Source organism: Gopherus evgoodei, chromosome 2 (assembly GCF_007399415.2).
Source record: "Gopherus evgoodei ecotype Sinaloan lineage chromosome 2, rGopEvg1_v1.p, whole genome shotgun sequence".
Classification (NCBI taxonomy): Eukaryota; Metazoa; Chordata; order Testudines; family Testudinidae; genus Gopherus; species Gopherus evgoodei.
The window spans coordinates 116,487,750-116,499,856 of record NC_044323.1 but is presented as its reverse complement, the minus strand read 5'-3'; the positions used below and the strand labels follow the sequence as shown (position 1 = coordinate 116,499,856).

The following is a 12,107-nucleotide window of genomic DNA, read 5'->3' as shown; positions in this document are numbered from 1 at the left end:
TGGGTCCTCGCTGTAAGGCTACAGTAGGAAACTTCCACATTAGAGTACAGGCACTACAATAGAACACCTATATATGCTATGTAGTACCAGTAGTGTAGACAAAAGGCCTTCCCCCCATGTAATGGCAGATAGTTTGACTGAAGCATATGTACACACCTAGGGTTAGGATGGAATAACTAGGGCACTCAGGGCTGTGAAATTTTCAAGAGCCTTCAGAAGGAAGCCTACTATGTTTATGCATGGAAAGGCTATGCAGGGGGGAAAAGTGCTATTGACCAAAAGACAGTCAACTCAAGAAGAGAATTCAGTATCAACATCCCACTCCCGTCTATTTGTTGGAAAAGTATGAGAGAGAGAGGGAGAGAGATCACGCATGCATACTACAGGTTCAAATTTGTGTCTCGAGAAACATTTCTCTTTAGGTCCTTCCAGAGTCATGGCAAGGAACTCCAGCTGAAAGAGGTACATAAGGAATTACTATTTCAAAAGTAAAAAAAAAAAAAAAAAAAAAAGAAAAGACAATGAAGGACAAAAACAAAGGATCTTTGCTTCCAAGCACACCTTTAATGAAATACGCAGTTGTCTCAATTACACATTAGTACAAGTGAAAGCTTAAAAACACTCATGGACAAAATCCAAAGGGTAGAAGACACACCAAGTAGTAATAAAGAGCAGGGATCGCCAGAGGTGATAGCAGACAACTAGAAAAAAACTGAAGCACTGCTCACTTCTCTTCAAATGGTACACTCACAATGTTTAGTTCTGAAGTGTGAAGTATGAAAGAGAATTAAAATTTACGGGACTGGAGGGATTGATCATTCAAGAAGATTAGAATAACTAAGAACTCAATCCTATCCTCTGCCCATGGATCTCATCCCACCTACAAGGAGGGATGCTGGATGCTTCTATGGCAGTGTTCCCATCTTCCCCTGAACAGCATAAAGAACTTTGGGTGGTAGGGGAAGATGAAGGGAGAAGCAGATGGAGCAGTGTTCCCTTCTCTCCCTGCTTGCCTCCCCCTCCCCCAAGCCCTAGAGATTTTAACGGAATGGTAATACAGAGTCTAGCCATTATCTTTTCCATCAAATTTCTTCCAAGGTAGGGAATCCCACTTTAAAAAGAGTCTTAAAGTGCAGTCATGGACAAGGTAGGCCCTATGGTAGGAAAAAGGGGAATCTGAGGATGCCCTGAAATCCATGGGAATTAGCCCAGCAGGTCAATCCAAGCGAAGGCTTACAGTTTGGCAAGAACTCTATTCAGATTTTTCCTATTCCTTTATCTCGACTTGTACATTTCATCATAGGATGAGGAGATCTGGCTCCAAATATATATAACTTGGAAAACAAGAAACCGAGAACAAGGTCTAAAAACAATATTAAAGGGTGTAAATGCTAAAGAGTTTAAATGATTTGTTTAGGATAGAGCAAAGCAATGCAAGGAACTGTTACTAACCTTTCCATAACTGCTGTTCTTTGAGATATGTTGCATGCGTCCATTTCACTGTAGGTATATGCGTGCTTCAGTGTACAGTTTTTCCCCTATAGTGGTATCTAACAGGGCAGCACAAGCACCCTACGCCGCCTCATGCATGCAGGCATAAAAGGTGGAGCCACTCCTGACCCACCTCAGATCCTTCTAGAAAGATGCTGATAGAAGGGGTGAAGAAAAGCAAATCATAGAATGGACATGTGAAACATATTTTGAAGAGCAACAGTTACAAAAAGGTTAGTCATAGTTTCTTCTTCTGTGAATGACTGCACATTCTCATTCTACTGTTAGTGACTCACAAGTAATCTAAAGTGGAGGTGGGCTTGGAATCTATTAGAACAGGGATTGGAGAAACACTCGTTCAAAACTGCACTAATCTCTAGACCACTGAGAGATTGCATACAAAGAGGCAAAACATATGACTAATGATCAGGATGCCATTCTGCAAATGTCTAATGTGGGAAAGTAATCCAGAAAGGCCACAGAATCTTGTGATGACCTAGTCAAATGACCCAATGCTCTATCCAGATGCATCATGTTAGCCAACTGGTAATATAACCAAATACAAGTGGATAGTCAAGTGGATAATGGACAGCCTTTCATTGTGTGTGCAAAGATGATGCACAGTTGTGTCAAAGACCCAAAAGGCTTAGTCCAGTCCAGATTAAAAGAAAACTTGAACATCTAGAATATGAAACCTCCTCTCACCTTCACTGAGCTTTTTCACAAAGCCTCATTAATTAATATGAAAACTGGAAGCCTCCTTAGTTAGAAGCCTTGGGTGAAGATGAAGGTAAACTTTATGTAGAAAACTGTATACAGAGAATCTGACACCAAGCGCCCTCAATTCCCCCACTCTTCTGACTGACATAACGGCCATCAAAAATGCCACCTTCATAGAAAAGTGCAATGTGGAGTGTATCACCAGATGCTCAAAGGGGAATCCATCAGCTTGGCTAAGACTAGATTCAATACCCATGAAATTCAAATTCAGAGCCATAAAAAAAACGCATCCCAGACCATGAAATTGGTCTCATGTGTTTTAATCCTATTCTATACAAAATTAACAGGGGAGACCAGCGTTTCTCAAATTCGGGATCCTGACCCAATTAGGGAGTTGCAGGTGGTCACAAGGTTATGGGAGGGAAAGGGGGTCACAGTATTGCCATCCTTACCTCTGCGCTGCTTTCAGAATTGGGCGGCTGGAGAGCAGCGGCTGTTGGCCAGGCACCCAGCTCTGAAGGCACTGCCCCACCAGCAGCAGAACAGAAGTAAGTGTGGCATGGCATGGCACGATATTGTCACTCTTACATCTGTGCTGCTGCCTTCAGAGCTGGGCAGTTGGAGAGTGGTGGCTGCTGACTGAAGAATAATGGAAGGTAGAGTGAGCATTCAGAATTTCGGTTTCTTTAGGAATTTGTTTAACACTCTCAGATCTAAAGTAGGCCTGAGAGCCCCCTCTCTCTTTGTTCAGGAAGTATCAGTAGTAAAAACCCTTTCCCCTGAGCAACAGAGGGACCTCTTCTGTAGCTCCTATAAGAAGTGACTCTCTCTCATAACATGGCATTGTGAAAGGTGTCTCTGAAGAGGGACAGGGAAAGAGTCGGGGGAAACAGAAGGCTGTATCCCACTTCAACCATCTTTAGAACCCCATGCAACCAGTGATATGGGCCCAAGTACAAAGGAAATAGCATATTTGGGGGAGGGGGGAAGGGGACAAATAATCAAGGAAGGTAACGATGGCACCTTTCTTAATTTTAACAATTGTAGGGTATTCTTAAACTGGTACTCTGTCCTTGACCAAACCATCAAAAAGCGTGCTTGGAGAACATACTGGCAGCTGCAGGAGCAGGTGGGTGTTTTTTGTAACCTGTACTCTTCCTCCTTGACAGGTCCTGGATTCGAGGTACAAACTCCAGAAAGGGCTAGAGTATATATTCCCAGGGACTTCACAGTGGCTCTGAGTCCTTGAGACTATGCAGATCCTCATCATGCTTTCTGGAGAAGAGTGACAGCCTCAAAGATGAGGTCCTGGATTCTCTGCTGAACCTTTGGGTTAAGACCAGAGGAGTGCAACCATGAAGACTGTCGCATAATAAAGGAAGACGCCATGCAGCAAGCTGCAGCGTCAGCTGCATGTAGATCAACCTGCAGAGCTGCTCTGCAAATTAACTTGCCCTCCTCCACCATCGCCTGAAATCTTGTTTTGTCTCATCTAGAAGCTTGTCAAACTTCGAGATTGCATATCACAGGGTAAAACTGTAGTGCTCCCACAGAGCTTTTTGGTTTGCAATATGAAGCTATTACTCTCCTGTGGAATGAAGCTTCCTTCCAAAGAGATCTAGTTTCTTTGTCTCCTTCTGTTTGTTGGTGTCAATGCATCTCCCTTTCATTGGCTGCAGATACTACCAGAAAACCCAGAGGGGGATTGTTTAAAAAAAAGCCACCATGTTTAAACTGTTGAGCCAAGGGATACAATACCTCCTTTCTGCTCTTTTTGAAGTAAGTGGCAGAGATAATGGAGTCTGCCATAAAATCTTAGTAGACTCTAGAATAGCCATAATAGGGAGAGCTCTCCTCAATGGAGGCACTAATATTAAAGCATCCACAAGCCTGTTAGACTTTTCCTGGACCTGCTCTGGATGAGTGTTCAGAGCCAAAGCCATGTGTCAATTCCTATTGGGCTTTGGGGGTATACGGTGATGGAGAAATAGGCTCTAACATGACAGCCTCATCAGGAGACAAGGAGGATGCCAATGGCTCCTGGGGATGATCCGATTGCAACTCTTCTCAGGATAGCTCCTATCCCTGCAGGTGCCAGGCCCACTACCACGGGTGAATGGCTTATGGCACTGACATTCTTAACAACCAGAAGAGGAAGTTGGTTGGGAAGGATGTGGGGATGTTCTGGACTGGGAAGGGAACCCCAACAGCTTCCAAAGGCCATTGATATGACTCTGATCCAAATGTGAGCAGACCAAGGGTCTTTGTGGTATGCTCAATGCTGGAACTGAGGCTGAAATCAGGGTGGGCAGGCACTGCACACAGGCTGCTGGATGTGTCCAAGCTGACATGCCTATGAACACTTCAGAATCTGAAGAATCCACTTCTTCAGATCCTGGATGTCCTATCATCAATACCAGAGAAGCAGGCTCAGATTCTGGAAAACGGGATATCAGCGAGATCATCTGTGGCTTTCCCTTAGATAGCACCATTTTAATCAGAATGCTAATTGCCAAATCCAGTAGTCCCCCATAGTGCAGAGGGTAGCTATGAGTGTTGGTACCAAGCAAGAATCATGAATTGCAGGGAAAGGCAGTACCAAGAAATATAACAACTCTCATAGCCACAAACCCCTCAGGAGCAAAAAGTATTGGGAAGTCATTCTGATTTTGTGGCACCAGAACCTGAGGCAAGAACAGTGAAGCGACTCCCAAAGTGCCTGATCTCCACAGGCCTGACCTGGGCTCTGCAGTCAGTGGACTTCCCCATTTTGAGGCTCATTCTGGGAAGAACCTCCTTTTTGAGCCCAGCTCCAAGTCCTCGGTAGAGCCTCCGATCTTGAGGTGACCTTAGAGGACACGCAGAACCTCTTTGGCATGAATTAAATCCATCCGTCCATCTTGGGACAGCCATAGCTGGAAGAGCACTGCTGATGGATACAAAGACACTCCGTACCCAGATTGGGGGAGTTGGCTCTGATGGAGGAAGGAGCATGATTCCAATAGCCCATACTTCTGTCTAAGTGCCCTGTTCTTTTTGGATTGGGATTTTAACCTTTTACAGCTAACTGCTATCCCTATCATGAGGCTCTCCCAAGCATATAAAGCAACTGGGGTGTGGGTCACTAACTGGCATTGGCTTGCCATAAGAGTCTGCAACCTAGAGAATGAGGCATAACTCCAGCACCAAACACCAGTATCAGGAGGCAATGTCAAAAAACATTTTAAAAAAACCCACCCACATACCCCTTAGCTAAGCTAAAAACTACTCCACATCAATGGGTACAAACAGCAATATCTATAATGAGACAGAGAAGAGACTTGAAGAGGCAATAGAAAAACAAGGGGAAGGGGAGGTCGGAGGCAGCTCCACCCTTTATGCCTATGTACAGTGTGTAAGGCAAGTGATACTAATCGATACCGTCTTCAAAGTGAATTTTGGGTGGTGACCTGACAACCTAAATGCTGTCTAAAAAAGGTAGTCAGCCCTTCTTCCTAGGCTCTCAAAGCATTCTACGAACTCAGCAAGACTCAACAGCCTTATGAAAAGGGTAGCTCTCTCTATTTTACAAATAAGAAAAAAACATGCATAAAAAAGTTACCATGGACACTACAGGCAGCAGTAGTACTGGGCCTCAGCACCCTGACTCTAATCATGTGGGACAGGAAGCTCCAGAGGATCCTCCTGGGGCCAAGCTTTTAAAAGTCTCTTAGAACAGAAGCAGCACTTCACAAACCAAGTTGTTAGCACCAGGCCACTAATCTGGATTTTTAGTTTTGCCAGGAATTGAGAACAAGGGAGAAAAGGAAAGACGCCCATGGTTTCTAAAGGAAAGGAGAATGTAGCAAAAATTACACTAAGAAAAATTCTTAATTGGAGAAGAAAAAAAGGTTATCAAACAATAATTTTTAAAAGGTAAAGTAGAATAGGGAAGGGAATTAATAAGTTTTACAATTAAAACATGCAAGATGAAAACATGAAGTATGTGCAAATAATGACAGTATGAGCTGCAACAGTGTTTAAGTGGTGAACTCTTTGGGGGCAAGTATTGGTCTTTTCTTAACATAAAGAGAGCTCCGATAGAAACCAGGGTATTTATAAATTATGAAAATTACTTACTGAAGGTCAAAAAGTGTTTAATTGACAGCCCTAGGTATACCTAGGAATATCATACACAGGACAACTTTCATAACGTGACCCATTTTATACTCTTTGTCTCAGCCAAAACTTCCACTGAAAGAGCATTTCTCCTAAAGAATAAGTATAAAATAGAACTGGTTTACTGAGATACTAATTGCATATTTTAACAAGTTATAAGAAGTCAGAGGGTTCCAACTGAAGAGGAAGAAACATGGTTCTCTTTGCAGTGTTGATGCCAAGAAATGGGTCATCCAACTTCACAATTAAACTACTCCCAAGACAGGGTTCATACCAGATGGAAACAAGACCTCAGATCACATTTATTTAACTTGATATCTTACATGTAAAAGTATTCTGTTTTCATCTGTGTTTTTGTGAACCAAGAGAAACTTAAATTTTAAAAACAGACACCCTTAGTTCTGTTAAGTTTCTTGGACTGCCGTTATGAAAGAAAGCAATAGCAAGCTGTCTTTAAAAACATTTAAAATGAATTTAAAAAACAAATCACACTCACATTCTTCCATCTGCTTCCCCACACTAACAGAGGTTCTCTCCCCCCCCATACCCAATAGGCTCTCTAATGGGAGAGATCAGAGTTTAAGTAACATGAATTTATATTTTCTGTTATCACATCTTAAAAAAAAAAACCACAAAACACTTACCAGTTTTGTTTCAAACAAGAAATGGATAATTCACTTAACTGCTATGTGTGGTTCCTAGATTAAGGCCAGGCAACACTAAAAAGAAGAGTTGGGAAACAACTTCTTTTACAGGGATATTTCTATTAAGGCACGTCAAGATCAAGATGATCTCAACTAAGGCTATGTTTACACTGCACTTTCATCATTAAAGCTTCTGTCGCTGAGGGATGTGAAAAATATCATCCCGAATGACAAAATTATTGACAAAAAGCACCGGTGCGGACAGTGCTTCAATGGCAGGAGCCACTCTCCCACTGCCAAAACTACTGTTTGTCATTTGGGAGTGATTTTATTTTGTCATCAGGAGAGTTCTCTCCTGGTGACAAACAGTGGCTACTGCAGCCACACAGCCATGCCATTATAAGGCACACAGTGTAGATATAGTCTAAGTGAAGGACCAAAGTTTGAAAACCAGATCTAGTACAAAATAGACACAGGGTACAATTCTTAGGTTTAGTACTTGTATACGACTAGAGCAGGGATAGGCAACCTGCGGCACGGTCCTGGCCACCAGTCTGGGAGCTCTGCATTTTAATTTAATTTTAAATTAAAATTTCTTAAACATTTTGAAACCTTATTCACTTTACATACAAACTATAGTTATATATTATAGACTTATAGAAAGAGACCTTCTAAAAAGATTAAAATGTATTACTGGCACGCAGCACCTTAAAAGTGAATAAACAAAGACTCGGCACACCACTTCTGAAAGGCTATGGACCCCTGGACTAGAGTGACATTATAGCTGACCTCCATAAAAATTACATCATAGGCAGATTAACTCTGAAAATTCACTCTGCGAGCGATCAGAAAGCATACATACAAATGTTTTCTACTATCACTATCTTTTCTCAATCATTCAGCACACATTAATGAAGCCGGTGACTTAGAAAGATCCAACTTTCTACACGATCACTTAATGGCTCAGCTGAAACAGAATGCCCTATCACTTAAGCACTTATCAACCTGTAGGCCCAGGAAAGGTTCAGAGCTCAGAGTTGGCGGCTTTCTTTCTGTAAATATTTTCTAGCAGATAAAGATTTTCTACATAATATAAACCTGAAACAAGCACAGTTATGAAGATTAAGTTGCTCAAAAGTTGCTATGTCTGGCCAAGAAAGCCAGAAGCAACAAGGTATTTAACTTCATGCTTTCTTCATTGCTTCCATGTCACAAAACCTTCATTTTCCTCAAAATAAGTTGTGCAAGACAACTTTAGGCAGAATACAAATTACACTGACTATTATTGCTCAAGGTTAATTTTAAGATGTTATTCATCTTCTGCAGAGAAACCATAAACAATTTGGGTAAAGCCCAGACTGTAAGGCAGGTCTCAAAGTCACATACCACCCAACCCTGATTGCAAAAGAAAAAAAAGTCTTGAAGCTTTATAAGTTTCAATTTAAGAAAAAAAGTGTAACAAAAAAGTTACAAAGTGTATGCAATATACTATAAGTATTGCTTTTTTTGCCTAAAAAGTAACTCAGTAAAATAAAAAAAAAATATGGATATATATGTATAGATATAAAAATATGCATATCTATCTCACACATACAGACACACCCTCCTTTGTGTTCATTATTGTAATTTGCTGGGTTACAGAAAGCGGGTATATGAAGATTACATAACTAGGTAGGTCTATGGCTGTTAGTAAATCTCTCATTTAGTAATGTTAAAACAGTACCACTACTAAACATATCACATTTACTATTTAGAAAATTCAAGGAACAATTTTGCTATTGTCTTTAGTTTCCTAAAATCACAGAACAGCTCCGGCAATATCCTTCACATATATTGTTCTGACATGAGATCTACCGCAGGAGTCTGCTGGGGGAGAAGGAGAAAGAGCCCAAAGAGCCAGGTAAACATTTTCGTATATTGTACTTTTTATAAAATGTGTATTTTGTACAATGCATAGATTTGCAATGTAAACAGCATTTAACCTAACCCGGGGTCGGCAACCTACGGCACACGTGCCACCTTTGGCACGCGAGCTGATTCTGCCTGGCACATGGCTGCCAGCCGGGGCCCTGCCGCTGGCCTCGCTCAGCGCACGCGGCCGGAACCTCAGACTGGTGGCAGGCGCGCCCCTTGGCTCCCCCCTCACCACGCTTGTTCTGCGGCTTCCGGGAATGTGAGCCACAGGGTCCTGAGCCTGCTGCGGGAGGGGCAGCGGCAGCTCACATTCCCGGGAACTGCAGAGCCTGAGCGCAGCGAGAGAGGAGCCGGGGGGCACACGGGGGGCACACAGGGCCCACCACCCGCATGCATCCACTGCAGGAGTCCCCCCCCCGGAGGGGCACCAGGCCACAGCCCGGGCAGGCACACCCCCCGGTTCCCCCACCGCACTTGGGTTCTGCGGCTCCCAGAAGTGTGAGCCACCGCTGCCCCTCCCGCAGCTCCCCCCTTCCCGCTGCCTCAGCCCTCCACGTGTAGCCAGCGTCTCACCAGCATGGGCCTGGTAAGGGGAGTCCTGGGTGGAAGTCAGGGAACAGGAGGAGGGTTGGAAGGTCTGAGGTTCCTGTCAGTGGGTGGGGAGTGGTTGGATGGGGAGTCTGTCTGGGGGCAGGGGTGTTCACAAGGGTTGGGGCAGTCAGGGAACAGGTAAGGAGTAGTGTCCTAGGGGGGCAGTTAGGGTGGGAGGGTCTCAGGAAGGGGCAGTCAGGGGACAAGAAGCAGGGAGGCTTAGGTGGAGGTCCAGGGGGCAGTTAGGGGCAGGGGTTCCAGGAGGGAGCAGTCAGGGGACAATGAATGGGGGAGGGGATGGGGGTTCTGACCGGGGCAATCAGGGTGGGAAGTGGGAGGGAGTGGATGGGGGCTAGGGCAGGGCTCTTCCCTCTTTTTTGATTGTTGAAATATGGTAACCCTAGGCGAGGGGGGAACCAGGGGGCTCATGGGGGCTGGCGCCCACATACATCCACTGCAGCCTACAGGCACCCCCAGGGGGGTGCCAGGCCACAGCCTGGGCAGGAGGGGTGGGAGGGCGCAGCTGCTCTCTGCTAGCAGTGCCATCACTGCCTTTTCAGGGCTGCTGTCCCCCTGCACCATGCCGGCTCCTCCATGGCTGGGGCTCGCTGCTGCCACAAGTGGGACACTCTGGCTCTCTGGTGCCTCCAGAAAATGGCTCCTCCCTACCGAGCTGCTTCAGTGGCCCAAGCCTAGCAAAGCCAGTGAGTGGACTTGGGGAGGGGACCACCTGGGTGGGGTGGGGAGGGCTCACAGGGGGGCTGTGCACCCTCCAGGGGAGTTCAGGGGGCATGGAGGGGGAAGCCTGGTCTGGGGAGCAGCCCCTGGGCACGACTGGCCCCCGGGGTCTATAAAGCCTCGTTGGGGATTTGCCCCTTAATGAACCGATGGGCAAGGGTGGAATTTTCATCTGGGGGCAAAATATCCTTGCACTGGCCCTGCCCCAGGGGATGCGTGCACCCTAGGTTAAGAACCACTCCACTAAACTGATGAGATCTGCATTTTAATTTAAATTTTAAATGAAGTTTCTTAAACATTTTAAAAAACTTGTTTACTTTACACACAATAGTTTAGACTTATAGAGAGTGAGACCTTCTAAAAACGTTAAAATGTATTATCAGCACACGAAACAAATTAAAGTGAATAAATGAAGACTGGGCACACCACTTCTGAAAGGTTGCCGACCCCTGACCTAACCAATCACCCAAACCAAATCTGATCACATATCTGGCGTGCATGAGCACATAATACCAGCACATTGCAAGCCGATGCCTAACTGAGCTAGAACAAGTGACTCCTTACTTCAGGAGACTCAAGAAAAAAAGTGTTTTTACTTTACCTAGCTGGAACATGCAACATGTAGTGCCACAACTGATGCTAACTCTCCTCCCCACATTTGTAAATCACACTGAAACAATTACATTGTTACATTAAGCCTGCAGCACGTAATGGATTTCCCCGTTTCGGTTACAAAGAGGGAACACCTCGGACAGGAGGCGGAAGTTTTCAGGAAAGACATTTTATCCAACTGACCCAAGTCTTTATATCAGGGTCAAAGGGTCTGCGCCGGCCACCCAAACCCCAGATCACTAGCAGGGAACGAGAGTGAAAGTTGCCAAGCGGTCACAGCCGAGCCGGGTCCGGCACCCCCGGGCTCACAGATCCCATCGGCCAGGAGCGGAGACGACGGGGGCTGCCGGCTCCTTCCCGTGGCGGTGGGTCAGGACCGGATGCAGAGCGCGAGGTGAGGCGCTCGCGGCGCTGCCCCGGGGCCAGGGGCGCAGACAGCGGGTTCCCAGACTGCGGGTGCAGCCGCCAGAAGTGGGCGGCCGCCGGCGCGCTCGGTGCCCTTCTCACCCCGCTCCCGGACAGCAGAGGGAGGAGCCACTGCGCCCCCCCCCCCAGACCCCCACCATAGGACCGGCCCGGCCGCTTCTCAGCGGCATCAGGGGCTCCTGGCTTTTACTCTGCGGGGACCCAGAGCCGCCGGGCTCGACCAACAAAGGCACGTGAGCTCCGGGCTCCGCCCGGCCGGCCCCTGCGCCATGTTGTTGAAAGGAGCCGGCGGGGACCCGCGGAGCCGCCTCCCCGGCCAGTTACTCACCCGCCGCCCCCGGCAGCAGCGCCGCGGCCGCCAGCGCGAGGAAGGCCCAGGGCCGCGGAGGAGCCGTTAGCTCCATGGCGCCGCCCGCTCGCGCCGAGATTCAGCCCGCGTCGTCCCCGCCGCAGCCTCTCAGGCTTACTCGCCCTTGCGGCCACTATATAATGTAACTGACACACAGGCGCCTCCTGATTGGCCGCCCCTAGCCCCGCCTTCCAGGCAGCTGCAGACATTCCGAACAACAACAAGAGTCTGGAGAATACAACCGGCTCGGCGCGAGGCCAAGGGGGAGGGGAGGGGCGGGGCGGGGGGCGCGAAGCGGGATGAGTGACAGAGGGGAGCGGGCGCGCGCGGACAAAGGTCCAGCCAGCCTGTCCCTGCGCTGTGGGCGCCCGGCAATATGGCACGCGCGGGGGATGGGGCGCCTCGCGCTCGGGCGGAGTGTGGATGCGATAGAGCCACCTCTGCCCAGTCGCTCCCTCCTGCCC

At 46.8% G+C, this 12,107-nt stretch overlaps 1 protein-coding gene across 1 annotated transcript in view; it reads right to left on the bottom strand.

Moving 5' to 3' along the window:
* The window catches only part of TGFBR1 (transforming growth factor beta receptor 1), a 72,817-nt gene extending 61,096 nt beyond the window's left edge, over nt 1-11,721 (bottom strand). Inside the window, exon 1 of the mRNA XM_030551566.1 lies at nt 11,623-11,721. Within this exon, the coding sequence (XP_030407426.1) occupies nt 11,623-11,698 (76 nt within the window). The 5' untranslated portion in view covers nt 11,699-11,721. The remainder of the gene's footprint in view (nt 1-11,622) is intronic.
* Nucleotides 11,722-12,107: the final 386 nt, after the last annotated feature.